Raw genomic sequence first — 19,507 nt, forward strand, 5'->3', positions numbered from 1 at the left:
TATATTGTGAAATACAGTTTGTTACATTAGACATCATTATGTAATATTACAATTAACATGAACTACATTTAAGCTTTTCAGTGTCAAATAGTTTAAATGCATTGACAGAAAAAATGGAAAGAAATCTTACGAGTTAAATGCAGACAGATTGAGCTCAGTAGTTAATGTTAGAGCTCCACCTGCTGGATAAAACTATGAACACAGTGAAGCTGCAGTGGATCATCCTGTAGTGGATCTATCAGCTGAGATATGTGACTGTGATCATACAGAAGGTGGACACAATAACAGGAACACTATGCATGTTTATTGCATTTATATTCATAATGTTATATTTGATGCTTTTCCTCGTATCACATCACATTCTCTCAGACTGATGCAGCAGCAACACATTTCTTGTGACACTGTCTTTATAATCATGATTTACAGGAGTCAATGAAATAAGAAAAAGCTAATGCTGACCATACACTGCAACATTTGGTGCTCTCTCATTTCCTGTCTTCTCTTCACTGTCTGTATTAACTTCACATTAAAAACAACAATATAACAAAGACACTAGGCATGATATACACATTTTAAGTTCAGTGTGTCCTACTCTTTATCTCAAGTGTGATTCCAAACAAACGACCAGAAATGTCGGTTTAGAAATCAGATTTTAAAAAAGACATTCCTTATAACTAGAACAGCCTGAGAATCATCATGTTTTTCAGCAGTAAAGTAATCCTGTGGTATTTGTCTGTACATCAATGGGTCACTGCAAACAGGAGCTGATAACGACTGATTCTAAACACTTTTATAGAAATATATATATAAAAAGTTACTCATAATTGGCAAACAATGTGGCTCATTAACAACAGTTGTGTTTCCATCAACACATTTCTCTGAGCATTATGGAGATTCTCATGAAGAAAGCTTGATTGAAACAGCAAGATTTGATAAAACTACAAATTTTTACACTGGCTAGAGGTGGTTTTGTCCTTTTTAAAAAAAAGTTAATTTTACCGAGTTGTGTTGCAACTCACTGAAATATGAAACATCAATAAAATGTCAAAATACACTGGAGGGGAGCTTTAACAGGTTATAACACCCACATATAAAAATACACATAAGGTATAGATTACTGCTTTGTAGCCTTCTTTTTCTCCATATTACAACAACTGGGAGTCCCTTGAAGATCTTATCTCATGACCATTTATGTGTGACAGTTTGTATCTTAGAGAAAGCCTCTTAGACTACACTTTGTCACATTTTGCCTTCATCTGACACATTTTTGAGATCTGAGATCAAGACCAGTCAAACATTTTTTGGAACATCCATGTAAAAATGTTTTTCTTTAGTGTCTCAGGTTGCTGAGATGTTGAGCTTTCTTCATGCAAAAGTTTCTGCATCAAGTCACTAATGGCTTTTTCATGTTTTTCCTGCAGATTCTTTTTTCTCTCTTCATCTTCCTCCTTTTTCATTTCTTGTTCTTGCTCCTTCAGTAAATCTCTGATTTTTAACAGCCTTGGTATCTTTATGGTCAAATGTTTCATGAAGTCATACTTTTCATGTTGATGTTTATTCTTCATTTGGTCTTTAAGTGCTGTTAAGATGTCATGATGCTTTTCCTCCTGAGCTGCAATGTCCTTCCTGTATTTCTCTTGGAAATCATTGAACTCTTCAGCTTTTGTTCTGGCTTCCTCTTCATATTTATTCGTCAGATTCTCCATTTTTTTCTCATATCTCCCTTCAATGTTTTTTTTCTCTTCTTCCTCCCTCTCTCTTCTGATTCTGTCCTCTTCTTCTCTTTCCTTTTCATAATTTTTTCTCTCCTGTTCGTATTCTTCTTGAAGCTTGTTCAGTCTTGTTTGTTCCTCCTGTTGTCTCTGTTCATCTTCTTGTTCTCGTTTCTTCCTCTCTTCTTTCTGTTTTTTCTCCAAGTTCTTTCGTTCTTTTCTCATTTCTTCTCTGCTCTCCTCCAGTTTTCTGTCCTTTGATTCTGACTCTGATCTTATTTTTTGCTCTAAAGCTTTAACTTTCTGTTCCCACTCCTGTCGTTGTTTTTCTTCCTGTTGTTTTCTCTTCCTGTCTTCTTCTTCTCTCTCTTCCTGTTCTTTCTTTCTTTCCTCACGTTCCTTGTTGATTTTTTCCTCCTTTTCTTCAAGTAGTTTTTCTCTCAGATTTCTCTCTTTTTCAATTTCTGCTCTCTGTTTCTCCTCAAAGTCTTTTCTCTCCTTTTCCTCCTTTTCTCTTCTGACTCTCTCCTCTTTGATTCTTTTTTCATATTTTTCTCTCTCCTGTTCTTTTTCTTCTTGAAGCTTGTTCAGTCTTGTTTGTTCCTCCTTTCGTCTCTGTTCATCTTCTTGTTCTCGTTTCTTCCTCTCTTCTTTCTGTGTTTTCTCCCAGTTATCTCGTTCTTTTCTCATCTCTTCTCTGCTCTCCTCCAGTTTTCTGTCTATAGTTTCCTTTGATTCTGACTCTGATCTTATTTTTTGCTCCAAAGCTTCAACTTTCTGTTCCCACTCCTGTCGTTGTTTTTCTTCCACTTCTTTTCTCTTTTCCTGTTCTTTCTTTCTTTCCTCACGTTCCTTGTTGATTTTTTCCTCTATTTCTTCAAGTTGTTTTTCTCTCAGTTTTCTCTCCTTTTCAATTTCTGCTCTCTGTTTCTCCTCTGTGTCTTTTCTCTCTTTTTCCTCCTTTTCTCTTCTGATTCTTTCGTCTTTGATTATATTTTCATATCTTTCTCTCTCCTGTTCTTTTTCTTCTTTAAGCTTGTTCAGTCTTGTTTGTTCCTCCTTTCGTCTCTGTTCATCTTCTTGTTCTCGTTTCTTCCTCTCTTCTGTCTGTTTTTTCTCCCAGTTCTCTCGTTCTTTTCTCATCTCTTCTCTGCTCTCCTCCAGTTTTCTGTCCTTTGATTCTGACTCTGATCTTATTTTTTGCTCCAAAGCTTCAACTTTTTGATTCCACTCCTGTTGTTGAATTTCTTCCTCTTGTTTTCTCTTCCTGTCCTCTTCTTCCCTCCTCTCCTGTTCTTTCTTTCTCTCTGCACGTTCTTTCTTTATATTTTCCTCCTTTTCTTCAAGTAGTTTTTCTCTCAGATTTCTCTCCTTTTCAGTTTCTTTTCTCTGTTCTTCCGTTCTTCTTTCCATCTCTTGCATTTGTTCCTCATGTTTTCTCTGAAGTTCCTCCCTCTCTCTCTGCATCTCTTCTTCCTTCTCCTTCAGGATCTTCTCCACTTCTTTCTGTATCGCTGCCTCGGCCTCTTGCAGCATCTCATTGGTGTAGCAGCTGCCTCCATTCTCCTTCACCATGGTGTCGATCTTTGTTACCAGCTCACTGACTTGTGTCTTGTTTTCTTTATCACGGTTATTAAACACATGGTATCTTCCTCCACAGTCAGCGATCAGTTTCTTGAAGGAATCATCACATTTTTCTTCAATGTATTTCTCAATAGAAGTCTTCTCATCTTCCAGTGAATCTCCTCTAGTTAAAAGAATGATGGTGAACTTTTCAGCATTCTTCCCAAAGCCTTCCTTGATCAGTTTCATTGTCTCCTTCTCCTCTGGTGTAAATCTGCCAATTTGTAATACCAACAGGAAGACATGTGGTCCTGGAGCCAGAAGACTGATGCATCTCACCATCTCCTCATGAACCTCTTTATGAGACAAAGTTGTGTCAAACAGACCAGGAGTGTCGACCACAACAACAGGACGACCGTCCACTTCACTCTGTACTTTCTGACACAGTTTCGTAACTGATATTTGACTTGATTCAGCTTTGAACTCCTCTTTTCCTAGAATGGTGTTTCCTGAAGAACTCTTCCCACAGCCGGTCTTCCCTATCAGCACAATCCTGAGACACTCTGGGTTCTGCTGCTCTTCATCACCTATGAAACAACAAGAACAGGAGCTACTTTAAATGCTGAATACTGGAACATTAGAGAACACAAGTAATAATGTTCAATGGAAGGTTTTTAGAGAAAAAAAAAAGATTATTTAGTATAACTTACATGTTTAAAAATGTATAGTACTTACAGCCGATTGTGCCTTTTGTTTGCAGCTCCTTCACTTCAGCCTGTAGTGTGGTGATCTTTTCTATTTGGGCACATGCAAATGTTCTTGTTGTGTAGCAGCTTGGCTTGTCTTTGTTGGGTCTTGATCTCATTTTTTCTAAACTGCCCAACAGCTGTGGGATCTGCTGCTGGTCCCTGATGTTGAGGACAAACTGTCTTCCTCCACAGCTCTGATGGAGCTCCTGGATGTCCTTGTTAGTCTTTACAAAGTTATCAACAGCTGTAGCTGTAGGATCTGAGTCCACAGTGAACAGAATCATGGTGAAGTCATTGACTCGAGAGCTGAAAGTGTTCTGGATGGTCTTCAACTCTTCCTTGTCTTCATCAGTGAGGGGACCCACAGGAAGGACCAGGATGAAGGCATGGACGCCCTCAGGATCACAGAGGGAGATACAGCTTAATGATTCCTTCATCACTTCCTCCTGAGGTTTTTCATTCAATGCAGGCAGCTCCACCAGGGAAACCCAACGTCTACACACCTCTCCCTGATGTTTAACACACTCTGAGCTGGAGACTGAATGAAGCTCTGTCTGACCTAAAATGGCCTTGGCTGCTGAGGTCTTCCCTGCTCCTCTCCTCCCACACAGAACCACGTTTAAAGCTGGTGTCATTTTTTTAATTGCTGTTTGTTCAATACTCTCCATTAATGATCTGTGGTTATCTTCAGACATGCTGTAGTTTCTTCCCTCACATATTTGAAGGAGTTCATTGACAGTGGAACTCATTTCCCTCCCCTCATGCGTCAGGATGACCATTGAGTACTTCAAAGCATCTTCACCAAACAAACTCAGGATGAACTTGAGTGTTTGTGTATTCTTCTCTGTGAAACCAGAAGGATTCACTAACAGCAGCAGAACATTTGGACAAAAACTGACACAGTCCTGCACCTGTCTACTCACATCCTTCTCAGACAGACTGAACATGTCTGGAGTGTTCACTACTGTTAATGGTTTTCCTCTCCACTGTCCAGGCATGGCCACACATCGCCTGGTTGGGGAATGAAAACTTTGGTTCCTGATGATGAAGTTACCAAGTCGTGTCTGTTTGTCATCACTTTTTCCCAGTAGCACAATCCTAAGTGTAGATGCTGTAATACAACAAAGAGAAGATAAAATGGCATTAACTCATTATGAGGCTGAAATCACAGTGCTATGCTTTGTGTCAACATTTTCTTAGAATATGCTGTGAATGGTGGGGTGGTCCGTAGCGTAGTGGTTTACACAGGCGCCCCATGTATAGAGGCTACAGTCCTCGCTGTGGTGGAGCCGGGTTCGAATCCAGCTTGAGCTCCCTTTACCGCATGTCCTCCCCTCTGTCACCCCCTTTCTATCTGTCTCTCACTTTCAATAAAGCATGTAAAAATGCCAAAAAAATAATCTAAAAATGGGCGTCCCTGTGGCTCACTGGTTGATCGCATACCATTAAGGCTGAGTCCTTGTTGGAGAAGACTGATGTTTGAGTCCTTCTGCATGTTTCCCCCTTCTATTCCCTCTGTCACTGTAAAATAAAGCATGAAAGGGCCAAGATTAATACATCTTTATGTGAATGTTGATTAATTGCAATTAACCTGTGATTTAAGGTGTAATTAAAATATAAACTCAATCTCCTGCAAATTCTGTTCATACACAGCTGTTTCAAGAAATTACATTTTAAGAGATATGTAGAGGTGGTCAGACATGAATTAAGCTAAGCTAATTTAGTTTGGTTTAACTGGTCAGCCATAGTTGAAACAATAAGGGTCAACTTTCTCTATTTGTTTCATACTATGGTGTTCCTAGCTGCAGGACTCAGACTGCGCTTGTGTTTTACCAAGATACTTTAGCTGACCCTTAGCCCTTAGGGGCCTTAGCCTTAAACAAGTAGCATAACGTAAATGTAAAAATCTGAGAAAAAGGGGCCATTGCATTTCTTCTAAAATGTATTTTAATACCAAGTCACTTAATAAAGACGGATAGACAAGCAAATTATTTAGCATTAAATAGTTTCAATTCTATTAATTTTCTATTGTGAAGAATTGTGAGATGTGTTTAGAGTAATCATGGACAGAAGTCACCAAAAATATTTCTGCAAATGAGTGATTGGCATTGTAACAAATACTTACTGTGAGACACAGGTGTTTTCTTTGAGAAGGAGAGTTTTGAGAACCGCCCTGTGAAAAGATGGCATCATTAATTTGCTTAATTTTCTAATTTAATCAAGCATTTGTGTGAAGAAACTTCAATGCCTTGTCAGAAATGTTTTTTCACTTACCAGACGCTTTAGCAGCAGCTGGTGAGATGAACATCTTTGCTTCCTTTTGTTTTGGTCTTTGATGGTCACCTGCAAAAGTAGATGTATCCTGATATGCATCACAGCTCACATGCTGTCCATTGTTCTCCTTTGCAGTTTGACCCAAACGTTTTAACAGCTCTGGACGTTCAAGGGTCTTCTGCTCCAGAAATCTGTTTCTACATTTTATGATCATTCCTTCTAAGGGAGGCTGTGCAATGTATTTTTGTCTGGAACTTGAACTCTCCTGTCTGGGTGGTGATATCAGAACCAGTGAATGATCAAATGATCGCTCACTGAACTTCTCAAGAACTCTGCAGAGTCTCATTTTGTGTTCCTCAGTGAAGTCTTCAGGCTGTAGAACCAGCAGGAACACATGAGGTCCAGGATCAGAGAGTCTCACACAGTTTTCTACATGTTCTGTCAGTTTGTGTTCAGAGATGTTAGGATGCAGCAGATCTGGAGTGTTGATGACAACTATTGCTTTCTCTTTTAACTGTCCTCTGACTTTCACACAGTGGTCTGGTGCTTTCCAAAGATTGAACTGATTCTTTCCCAGTATCAAGTTCCCCACTGAACTCCTCTCAGTCCAGCTGTTCCCCAGCAGAACAACTCTCAGCTCAGACACTGAAAAGAAAACGATGAATAAAAAATGAACCTCAGTAAAAATGAATAAAATAAACCATAATTTCAAATGTATGAGGAAATAAATGCCTTTTAAGGTGAATGTTTCAGCTGTTTTAGTCTGGAAAGTTCAAAGTCACTAGTGATCCTGAAAATATTCGAATAAAATCAAAATTTGAGTTTGTGCCTACCTCCTACAAAAACTGTAGTTCTATATGTTATTATAGAGAAGATGAATTCTGACTCAGGTCAGTTTAACTCACTATAAGGTGGCAGCCATTCAATGCTGCTTCTCCGCTTCACAGGTTTCAGAAAGTCTGACACTGTAAGAACACAGAACAGAGATAGATTCACATGTAATTTGGCTTATTTCAAATTACATTTCTGAAATTAATTTAATAAAAATTCATTTTACTTGCTGCTGACATCACGGGGAGAGAGGAGGTATGAAAATACATCTTCATTTAATGACACACAATGAAATGAAGGAGATAACCCAACAGTGCATTTGATAAAAATGCCAGTATTTACACGTTGCTTCATAAATTATTGTTTTTGTGTAAGTTTTTACATACACATATAATATATTTTGTACAATAAAGTAATATGAAGAAAAAAGCCTCACCCTGCTTGGCTCTCACTGTTATTGCCAACATGAGACATTCCTGGATCGTATTTAACAAATCTGACAGAAGATCATCATATTGCTCCGTCTTGTAAGTTACAGAAAAAGTATGTTTCTCAGATGGGAGAACCGATATCTTGGCCATTAGTGACTGACACAAAACTAATTGCTGTGACAAGAATATGCTGATGGATGTTTATTCACATAGCGGCTGGCTATTTAGCGATGTGATCACAGAGAAGTAATTTATTGATAATATGCTTTCCTACACTGTGACAAGAGTGATTAATTTAACTTTTACTTATTTAGCAGTTGGCTGGCTGCTAACATGATCTAACTTTAGCTTTCTAAGTCCACCGTACATTTTTGTTTCACTGGTTACACACGATGATGTACTGGTTAGCACTCTCGCCTCACTGGTTCGACTCCGGCCTGCAGCTCTTCTGTGTTGAGTTCGCATGTTCTCCCCGTGACAGTGTGGGTTGCAACTAGGTTTAATTGGTGACTCTAAATTGCCCGTAGGAGTGAATGAGAACGTGATTGTCTGTATCTATGTGTCAGCCCTGTGATAGTCTGGCGACCTGTCCAGGGTGGACCCCGCCTCTCGCCCAATGACAGCTGGGATCGGCCCCCGCGACCCAGGTCCGGATGAATGAATAGTGCATAATTAGCCATGCTGCTTTGTTTATGATCAGCTGCTGATGTTGTGCACAGTTAGCGACGGCGGCCACAGTTGAGTCTTCCGTGTTTAATCCGTCGTGTATGCGATGTCACGGTCGAAACTGTCTTAGCGATTACGCGACGGTCAAAAACCATACGTCAACTCCAGAGTCTCGTAAATCCCTCTGGGGGCTAACTTGTAATGGAGACGGAGTGAGCGGACATTTGAGAGGGTGTGGCCTGAGACTTTCCCAGCGGCCACTTTCCCCCCTAGTGGAAACACGGCTAATGGTTACAGAACAGTCCCTCACTCCAGTGCAGTAGTACTACAGACAGAAGAGGAGCTCCAAAGCTCTTCACATTGATCCTGGTTAATTAGTTTGCCAGCAGCGGAACCACTGGGACTGCCTGAGTGAGCTGTGTTCCTAAATGATTTTTCAGGTTTGCACATATCAAGTGAAATACTCACACAATAAAGCCCTGGTATGCCAGTGTTTTCCGTCTGTTTTCCTGATATCCTACTGTATGTGAGTTTAAACAACAAATCACCAATGTAATGGAACTCTGTTGGCTTTGCACTGTTATCAATAATTTAAATTCAAAATTGACTTTGATTAAAGGAAACTGCATCAGTGAGGCTGCGACAAGCCCAAACTACTGAAGGAAAATTAATCTTTTACAAAATAAAAACCGTGTTATTCAGACTGATGAGGTGATGAAGTCTGAGTGAACTCACCTGATGCTGTAGCCATGATGTCACTCTGCTGGAAACTGACGGCTGAGTTTGACAACCTAAAGCGAGGAGCAGAAAATGTTTAACTGTCTGGTTTGTTAACTCGTCTTACACAAGGTAAGACAAGTCCTGTAAACCTCCCACTCAAAAAATGTAATAGTTCTGAGACAAAAAGATATATTTCTGCAGAACAACAGCTGTTTAAATGTAAAAACCTTTACTATATATAAAGAAAAAAACATTTCAGATTAATCATCAAGTCATAAGCCGGGTTTGCTTTAAAAAGCATGTGATCTCAATGGTATAAACTTTTTTTGTTGTATGTTAACTTGTATTTTTAGGACTTGTATCATATGCTACAGATGGTGGTAAAGCTTGCAATAGATGACTTATCAAAATTGCCTTTGGACTTCAGACTCTATCCATTTATATAATGATAAAAGGCATCAATAAATGTCTTAGTATCAGTCAACATCGGACCTGTGGAAGACTTTGTAGAATTAAGATTGATCTTTCTAGAATTCACCAAACCTACAAAACAATTTATTCAAAAAATTCACGTCATGACTTACCTGAGTAGGCTGTTTTTGCTGTTATCTTGGATTGTACAGTAGTTCTCCCATCATGGAGCTTTGAAAGAATATTGCAAGAAAGAAATTATTCTCTGCAGATAATTAGTAACAACCACTTTTTACTTATGAATCCATCTGTTGTTAAAATAATTGATTATTTTCTATATTTGTGAATGATTTTATGCTTTATTTCTGCTTCTCTGTTGTTTGACTTCCTGGTGTCTGTCCCTGTGTCTGTCTCTGTGAGTGACGCAGGTCAAAGGTCAAACCTTGAGTGAAATATCTCTATGCATTTATATTAAGTCAGACAATATGATTTTGATACAATGATTATGTTTGTGTGTTAATTTTGGTTTAGAAACTTTGATTACATATATTTTATTTTATTGTCTGGTTCATATTTTTTAGACTTTTACAATCTATGTGACACAGTGAAAAACCTTTGACTCTGTAGACATAATATCTTTGTGAGACAATAACAAGACAGAATGTTTTTTGTTGAATGTTCTGGAGAGGCCAGGATGGCCTTGTCCGGGGCAGCAAGATCGTATGCCCAGCTGGCATTGACGTGCCGTTGTATTAATTAAAACTAGCGAATCATCGATCAAGAGGGCGGGACTTCCTGGAGGAAATCGACCAGCATGTTTTGTAAACAATTGTAAGGTTATTTTAATGGGTTCCAGGGAGAGAGTCGTGGTTCAGACTTCACGAACTGAAACACGTCTGTTTGTATCAGGGACATGAGTTAATTTTGAACCCGGAGATCTCTGTATAGTGCACATTTTTTGACGTATTGTAATAAAACTTTTGTTAAACTGAGAAACTTGGACGTTCTCCAGCTCTTCATTTCCCCATCAACGAATGCGCAGAAAAATGGTGAGGTTTTTTCTGTTGGTGACAGATTTTTTCTGTCGGTGACAGATTATCAATTTTCAAGGTTTCCTCATGCAATTTTTTTAACACTGTACAACAGCTAAGTTAATGTTTAACAGCTATTAACGTTAGAAATGAGGAAATGGAGAGTTGGTTACATATATGACCTTTTTAATTTGATTTTTTAACAAGGTAAAAATAATAAAATATGATATTATACTAATACAGTAGTGTTCAATATAATAGTAGTCCAATGTGACTAACCAGATTAATCCAGGTTTTTACTATATTTTTTATTGCTACATGGTAACAAGGTACCAGTAGGTGCAGTAGATTCTAAGAAAACCAACAAGACCCAGCATTCGTGATATGTAGCTCTTAAGGCTGTGCAATTGGGCAATTATTTAAAAGGGGGGTGTTCAAAAATATAGCAGTGTGGCATTCAATCAGTGAAGTCATCAATTTTGTGAAAAAACAGGTGTGAATCAGGTGGCATCTATTTAAGGATGAAGCAGCACTTGTTGAACATGCATTTCTCTTTGAAAGGAAAATGTGTCTTTCAAGACACTGTTCAGGAGAACAGCGTACTTTGATTAAAAAGTTGATTGGAGAGGGGAAAACTTATAAAGAGGTGCAAACAATTATAGGCTGTTCAGCTAAAATGATCTCCAATGCTTTTAAAATGGAGAGCAAAACCAGAGACACGTGGCAGAAACAAAAGACAACCATCAAAATGGATCGAAGAATAACCAGAATGGCAAAGGCTCAGCCAATGATCAGCTCCAGGATTTACAAGAATCCCCCGCAAAGTCCCTCTGTTAAAAAAAGGCATGTGCAGAAGAGGTTACAATTTGCCAAAGAACACATCAACTGGCCTAAAGAGAAATGGAGGAACATTTTGTGGACTGATGAGAGTAAAATTGTTCTTTTTGGGTCCAAGGGCCGCAGACAGATGTGAGATGAGCCCCAAACTCTGAATTCAAGCCACAGTACACAGTGAAGCATGGTGGTGAAGCATCATGATATGGGCATGTTTCTTCTACTATGGTGTTGGGCCAATTTATCACATACCAGGGATCATGGCTCAGTTTGCATATGTCAAAATAAAACAGACATCCATAAAAACCTTTACTGATTATAAAGAAAATAAAAACATATTCAGGAATAATCAAGTTTGCTTTGCAGATGTTTTAAATCACACCTGCTCAAAAGCTGCCTGACTCAGGTCCTACCAGCGCCTCCCAGGAAGCCAATCATCACCATATAAGGTAAGGTAGGGTTTGGTAAAACCTTGTTCTTGGCTTGTCCAAGAGTACAAATCCACACCTTTAAAGGGCATGAGACTTCATTTACAGTTTTTCTCAGTCACTTTGGTGCATTTCTCACATCACTATTAACAGTTGTATAACAGTTAGTTCAACCTCCACAACATTTAGTCATTTGTGCTCATCATAGTTTCACATTGCATTACAAATGCTTTTGGACAGTCATCAATTGCTTTCATACAACTCTCTGCTGTTTTATAACATTATCATATCTTATGTCATGTCAGTCAAAATTAACTATACTTGTGAATGCTGAATAGTCATTCAATATAAAACTAATAGTCCTCATTTCATTGCTTGAGTCATTACATACAAAAATGTTGAACTAGTTGTCAAAATCTGTCAAGCAAATTTCATAAAACATTTTAAATCTTTATTTTCTTACTGAATGTCTCCAGAATTGAACAATTATTCTCAGGTGAACCTCAGCTTTCACTGATGAGAAGGGCTGTGTTCTCTACAATCACTCAGAGCTGAATCCCATAAACCCATAAACACTTTACAACATATATGAACCAAGCAGGACATAGTGTGGATCATTTCTACAAAACTGTGACACTGTCACAACTCTACCCAAAGAGACGTCATGTTTTTGTAAATAAGGGTTTTTTTTTCTTTTGCACAATGCTGTAAACAAATTAGAATTGAAAAGAGCATATGCAGTAAAAATGTGAAACATACATATTCAGTGTGTTGTACTCAGTTACCTCACTAAATACAGTAATGTGTAACTTTACTGTAGTTTTCTAATGGCTGTGTAAATAGTATATAGTCTGTCTGGAGTATTTTCAGGTAGCGTCACCAAGATCTGACTTTTTTGCATTGAAAACATTTACAGAGTAAACTGCCATAATGAAAACATGACAGAGACATTTGACTATCTTGTTCATAAGCATGGTGTCAGGACTTTTCATCTTGATGACACTGACTCTTTCATTGATATAAATACTTGCTTTTGAAGAATGAGCTATCCATTTTGAGCAAGTGACACTTTTTTCCAGGTAATCAACTAGGTTTTGCAGCTTGTATTTGCTTTGAGAAATGCATTAACTGTTCTGCAAATGTAAAAAGTGATGTGAGAAATGCAGCAAAGCGACTGAGAAAAACTGTAACATCCAAAGATATTAAAAGAAAATATCTATTTGGCATAGTCAGTGTTGCTGCCAGAAAGGACATACAAAGAAATGGCTTCAGTCAGACACTCCATCTATAGGAGAATGGTAGGATATCATTTATGATTTTTGTAATGGAAAGATTAACTTTCTCCCTTAAGCTTGAAGTTAATATGTTTGATGAAATATGGCAGAAATGTAAAGCTTATATTTCCCAAAAATGGAAAAGCCCCAAATGCAAGTCCAGTGGTATGTTATGTATGACAGCATGCTTACATGTCTATTATTGTACTTTTTTCCTCTTTAAAAACAAAACACCCAATGTTCTCATTTTTGTTCAAATCATACTGTGAAAAGATGAAATAAAGAATAAAAAAAGCAAGTGATCTTGATCTTCTTGGCATAAAAATGTGTTATATTTGAACTTTGGTGATAAAACTTGCAATAGTAATTTTTTTTGCTTTTTGTTTTATAGCTGCTATAATGTTTGTCAAAAGATGATTGACACCCTTGAACTTTAGATTCTGATACATTTACAGAATAATAAAATGCATCAATAAATGTCTTAGTATCAGTCAACATCAGACACCGTCTTTTTCATTTTTACAATATACAGCAGTAACACAGAAAAAAACCCAGTGAGAGCTTAAATATAAAACAATCAGTAGCTGCCATACCTTTAACAAAGACAAAAATGGTTGCCAAGTGGTATAGAATATCCTGGTCAACCCTGTTAGAGGAGCTTCTACTAGAGCTAAACCAGTGATATTAATGGAGAATGGCCTATTGCTTTCCCACATACTTTGGATAAGGTCTCAAAAAGGTATTAACAAAATCTATACAACTTGGGACATGACCAGAACACGTGTTATTATGTGCCCACATCGATCACATGCAGGGACAAGATCTGCTTTGAGTTGAGATAATCTGTCTTTTGACCCACTTTATAGCATTGTGGTTGATCTTTCTACAAACACTATATTTAAACAGCTCATTGCATGTCATGACTCACCTGAGGCAGCTGTTGCTGTTATCTTGGATTGTACAGTAGTTCTCCCATCATGGAGCTTTGAAAGAATATTACAAGAAAGAATATATTCTCTTCAGATTATCATCAGTCCGGAGTCGTCAGCAAACACAATTAATAACACTTTTTACTCATTAATAGACACATTTGTTTCACTATATTCCAGGTGAGATTCTCTTTGCTGCCATCGATGAAATTATATTTTCAGCACTGAAGCCAAACTCACCTGAGACAACCTTTCCTCTCAGAGTGGGCAGGACAGTGAACACCAGGATCTGATCAGTTAATGTTTAACAACTATTAAAGTTATAAACCAGAGCCTGGAGAGCCTGTTACATATATGTTTTTCTTTCTTATTTTTAACAAAATGATAACAAGACGTTGTGTACAGCTTCTTGTATTTGACATTTAACACCCCTCGTACAGTGAGTTATTGGCTCTTCTACTCATTCTTCCTCTTCATAGTAGATGTGACAAATCATCTTAATCAAGTAGGCTGTTAAAATACACTGTTCACAATCATGCAAAATCAAGTGGGTTTCTCTTTTTAATAATAAATTCCACCTTAGTGACAGAGGGATATGTCCTGGTTGTCACTTTATAAACTTAAAGATCCCCTTAAGACACATATGAGGACATATATAAAAATAGACCGACAGGAACAATACACAAATAGTCTGGGAACAACGATTGTTTTGTTTTTTCACAAAAAATATAATTTCCATGTCTTTAAGAAGGCATCTGCTCCTTTAACTTCATTAGGAATTCCAGAATATTTGAATACATACATTTAGTTTATTTGTTAAGTTTTCCAGAAGTTTTCCATAAAAACACACAAAACTGTTTCTTTTCAGAGGAAAAACTAAAAACTGAATTTATAAACCTGACAGAGGAATCTACCCCACCACCTTGTTATTCTTCATATGAAGTGGTTTGAACTTGTTCTGAAACCTCTCAGTGCTTGAAAGGAAAACAAACCCTGAACACGGAGTTTAAATAAAATAAATACACAGCATGAGAACTGCTGAGGTCACACTATGGTGGTGGTCAGGTGACAGCCGAGGTGGGAAAGTATTATCTTTTCTTTTTACAAAATGGAGCTCAGGTCATGAAAGATGGCTGGTATAAAGGTTGTTTTATAGCAGTGACTCGAGAGTATAAAACAACAGATCAGTTGCAGGTTTATGATATTAATAGCAGGTCAAAGTCTTAGAGGAAACTTTATAACCTAAAATTAAACATTAAACCTTGATTGTTGGGATGAGAATCGTATCTACTCTCTCCTTGGGATCCAAACTCTTAAGATATAGTGTTACTGTAAAGGGAAACCTGAAATAAAACCTACAACCAGCCTCCACTTTTAGGTCATCCCACTTCAGTTTTTCTCTGATTTTAGATAAACCTGAAAGCAGATGGGACGTTGTTGTTGATCATCTGAGTGTATTTGAACTTGTTCTGGCAGCTTTAAACACCAGTCATCGTAACCTGAAGTAGAATATCTTTAAATAAATGTGCTGTTTATGATGCAGTGTTTGTTGTTTTAAATGGGCAAACAATAGTCAGAGGTTATCTTATATGTCTTCTTATTTAAGGAAGTTGGAGGAGAAAACTGAATTTGTTAAATGTTTAAATTTAACCCTAACAACTTTAAATAAAAATAATAGTGAACTTGATGACTTTGTGTTTAAAGTTGTTTCACCATGTTTGGCTACCAACATGGTGAAAGGCTTCAATTATAGTGTTATTGGTTTTAAATAATTAACATAACTCATCTTTGTTTTTCTAGAAGGGTCTACTGTTTGCCCCACATACTTTGGATAAAGTCTCAAGATTGGTTCTCTAAATCTAAACAACTTGGGACAGAACATGTGTAATAATGTGAAGTTTGCCGACATCGATCACATGCAGGGACAAGATCTGACTTTAATTTAAACTGCTCATTGCATGTCATGACTTACCTGAGGCAGCTGTTGCTGTTATCTTGGATTGTACAGTAGTTCTCTCATCATGGAGCTTTGCAAGAAAGAAATGACTCTCTTCAGATTATCACCAGTCATCAGCAAACACCTGGGGATAATAACAAACACTTTTCACTCATAAATCAAGAATGTTCTTTTAATTAGACACACTTGTTTGACTTTATATATTTCAGTTGTGTCTACTCACGCACCAAAACATTGCGTACGCTGTTTTTCCACCACACGCCACATGTATGAAAAGTGAACTTGTCGTGAGAATGTGCGGACCCCTGCGCAAACCTTTGTTTGGCAGAAACTAGTGTCCTTATGCTCTATTTAAAACTTGTTTCATATCCACCTGCTTCTTTTTTTTGCTCATCCATTAGTCCGAACATTGAGGTATTTTTATCCATAATTTTCTTGTTCTCTGTCCATGCAAACATTGCATTTACATGACCTTCAGATCTGGCATGAGAACAGAAACCACTGTCTTTCATTGTAGCCTTTTTCCAGTTACGATAACCCTCGAATGAGTAGAAAACAGTCCTTGGACTACGGGGAGTGAAAAATGCCTACAAGCAAAACAGTAAGCTGCATCTTTCGAGTGTGAGTATTCTAACCAGGGATGAGATTTATACCAGTCACTGTAGAAGCTTCTTCTGGCTCCTCCCTGGAGGGTCTTAGGGAAACTCTCTCGCACTGGCACCTCAAACCTGGACTTAAGATGGAAAAGGAGGAAAGATTCAAACTGCATTACATCTGAACTAATTATACAATATAATGACTAGTAAAACATAATCAATTTGGAACTGTCATTGATAAGTTACAACCATCAGACTGTGTTTAACACACACTAACATTTTAGCCTGGGAGAGTATTTTTTAGGTTAATTTGTTTAATTTTGGAATTTAATCTGAGCAATAGATCTAAAATACACTTCACAAAATATTAAAACTCTGTCCCCATTTCATCACACTTTCACACTGACAAGTTTCCCCAATTATTCATATTCAAGCAAACATGAATATTTGGTAACACTTTAGATTAGGGAACACATATTCAACATTAATTAGTTGCTTATTAGCATGCACGTAAGTACCATTTTGGCTCTTAATTAGTCATTATTAAGTAGTTATTAATGCCTTATTCTTCATGGCTTAATTATGTTATCATACTATTCGTTCACCGCTATGTAGAGACTTATAAAGTCCATACAAAGTAAGGCATATTAAGATCATAACTCATATACAACAACTTCCTTACGTACTACTAATTAGCAATAATTCTGAGGTTATTGAGGGAAAACTCTTAGTTAATGTCTTACTGGTTGTATAATAAGGCCATGCAGAATAAGGCATTAATAACTATTATTTATTTGCATGCTAATAAGCAACTAATTAATGTTGAATACCTCGTCTTCTCCGTCTACCTTGGTCCGTTGTTCATTTTCTACTTCTGTTGTCTTCCTTTCAATTCAAAGTTCAAAGTAACGTTTTTTTAAATCAATATTAGCGTTTGTAGCCTACTTTACACAGAACTAACGTCAGACCTAGCTAACGTTACATGTATAGTTAACGAAATAATTTTCTTCAACCAGATTTTTATCATCTCAAAACCAGCATCACAACTATGCTAGCACTGTGCTTTCATTATAATTTAATTTATTGATAGATAGTTAATCTCTGCTCTGACGTTAACTCGTGCTGCATTCACTGCAGTCGGACATTGGAATTTCGCGCTCGTAAATGTCAAATCGGACGTAACTTTTCTTTTAATTCGTTGCTGCCAACTGGGGTGGCAGCAGGGGTGGCAAGGCTTTCTTTTAGGGTGGCATTTGTCACCCTATGCCACCCCAGTATCCAAATGATAACACTAATAGTTCAGGGGAACAAACAGCTTTAACATGCAAGCTGTCATTAGTTTAGAACACAGTACAATGGCGCTACCTATCGGCTAAACAAGGTAAATGCTGCTGGCAGCCACACACAACAGGCTCATTATCTGGATATGAACAGGCGGACAGCGCGACATCGTAATCGGCGATTATATGGATATATAACACTAAACAATAGACAATGAGGTCACTGACATTACTTCACGGACTTAATGCTCTGAAGGACGGTGAATATCGGGCGAACGGCGATGCACGGAAACTGCTGCAGTCACTTTAGTTTGCAGCTCACATGCAAACTAAACACACTTTGAACAGGAACAGGAACATCGTCCAGGTACAAACTTAATCAAAGTGCATATAAATATAAAGACATGTGGCCTACGAACACAAATAATAAATGCATAATATAAACAGAATGCAGGTTCATATGCAGTTATTATTATTATTATTATTAGTGCATGTGATGTCTGTAGGCTATCTGTGCAGACACCATCAGCTGTTAAAGTGACTGACAGCTGATCCAGCTGTGATCCTCTGCCGCTAACGCCTCAGAGGAAAGGAGGTCTCATGTGTTTCTAAACTTTTCTCTCCGGGTGTCCTGTGCTTCTCTGTTTGTCCCTGGTGGGAGGGACTAAGACGCAAGTGAGTGAAACGTGAAAGTAAATAGTTTCACTGTCAGACTCCATTTTCCACTCATCAGAGCAGAAGGAGGAAACCAGGCTGTCTGAGGCTGGGTGAGTGTTCGTATTACGACTGCAAATAGAGTTTGCTTTGATTATTGATTAATCTGTTTATTTATTTCTGATTATTTGTTTAGTTTGTCATAATTATGTCAGAAAAATGCCGTACTCCAAGGTGAAGATCAGATTGTTTACTCGTTTCTTTTCCTGGTTTCTGTGACACACCCAAATTGAAAATGTAGAACAGCCAGTGTGAAATCTTTAAAAAAGTGTATCATTATGACAACTACAAACTACACATGCTTTTTAACTACTCTTGTGCAAAATGGACTTAATTATAGTCTACTGTGTGTATATGTGTTTCCAGTGTTACTGGTTTACCTCTCAGACCATCATGAGATCATTATGAGAACTAGAAAATACACATGATTTTGATTAAAATAAAATAAAATCAGCTTTTTTTAAACTGTACTGTGTATTACCAGTGTTACTGGTTTACCTCTCAGACTTGAAGATGAGTGATTTAGAAGAAGAAGAGGACAGATCAAAGTCTCCAGTCTCCAGCTGGAGTAAAGATCCTCCACACTTCAGTAATGAACCTGAATCCTCAGACACAAAGTAAGAGACTGTTTCTACTGTAAACTGACCTGAAGGTGATACTGTTTTAAATATTTGTTTCTGATAATATCTAGCCAACACTGTTCTTTGATATAACCTGAGTGCAGTCAAGAAATGCAGTAGAGGACTATAAAAGAAATGCAGTAAAGTGTCATAAATAATATGTTCTTCTCCACAGAGAGAGGAAGAGGAGTCATGTCTCTGAGGAGGAGCAGCCGTCCTGCTGTGCTTTGTGTCAGGACGTCCTGAAGGATCCGGTCTCTACCAGCTGTGGACACTGGTTCTGCAGACAGTGCATCACCTCATACTGGGACCAGTCTGCTTCACCAGGAGACTCCTCCTGTCCTCAGTGTGGAGAAAGATCCAGAACAAGAGCTGGACTGCAGTCAGCCGGTGAAACCAGCACTGCACAAGGTAAGACTGTACACCTGTCTGCTGCTGATGTCATAGTTTTCATTGTGTACCTTAATCATTAATGTTATTATAAAAA

General features: G+C 37.8%; 2 protein-coding genes across 2 annotated transcripts in view; one reads left to right on the forward strand and one right to left on the reverse strand.

The window, feature by feature from the left end:
• LOC131976252 (NACHT, LRR and PYD domains-containing protein 12-like) overlaps positions 1–19,507 on the forward strand; it is a 177,852-nt gene that overhangs the window by 145,578 nt on the left and 12,767 nt on the right. The window contains exon 2 of the mRNA XM_059339184.1: positions 19,196–19,431. Coding sequence (XP_059195167.1) covers positions 19,196–19,431 — 236 coding nt within the window. The remainder of the gene's footprint in view (positions 1–19,195; positions 19,432–19,507) is intronic.
• On the reverse strand, positions 1,806–9,564 carry LOC131976091 (uncharacterized; the record flags this gene model as incomplete). The annotated part of the gene is made up of 7 exons (XM_059339004.1): positions 9,531–9,564; positions 8,962–9,017; positions 7,204–7,263; positions 6,299–6,943; positions 4,011–5,135; positions 3,133–3,862; positions 1,806–2,658 (listed from the first exon to the last, which is right to left on the reverse strand). Coding segments are annotated over exons 2-7 (3,429 nt in total), but the record flags the coding sequence as incomplete, so codon positions are not given.

Source organism: Centropristis striata, chromosome 8 (genome assembly GCF_030273125.1).
Source record: "Centropristis striata isolate RG_2023a ecotype Rhode Island chromosome 8, C.striata_1.0, whole genome shotgun sequence".
Taxonomy (NCBI): Eukaryota; Metazoa; Chordata; class Actinopteri; order Perciformes; family Serranidae; genus Centropristis; species Centropristis striata.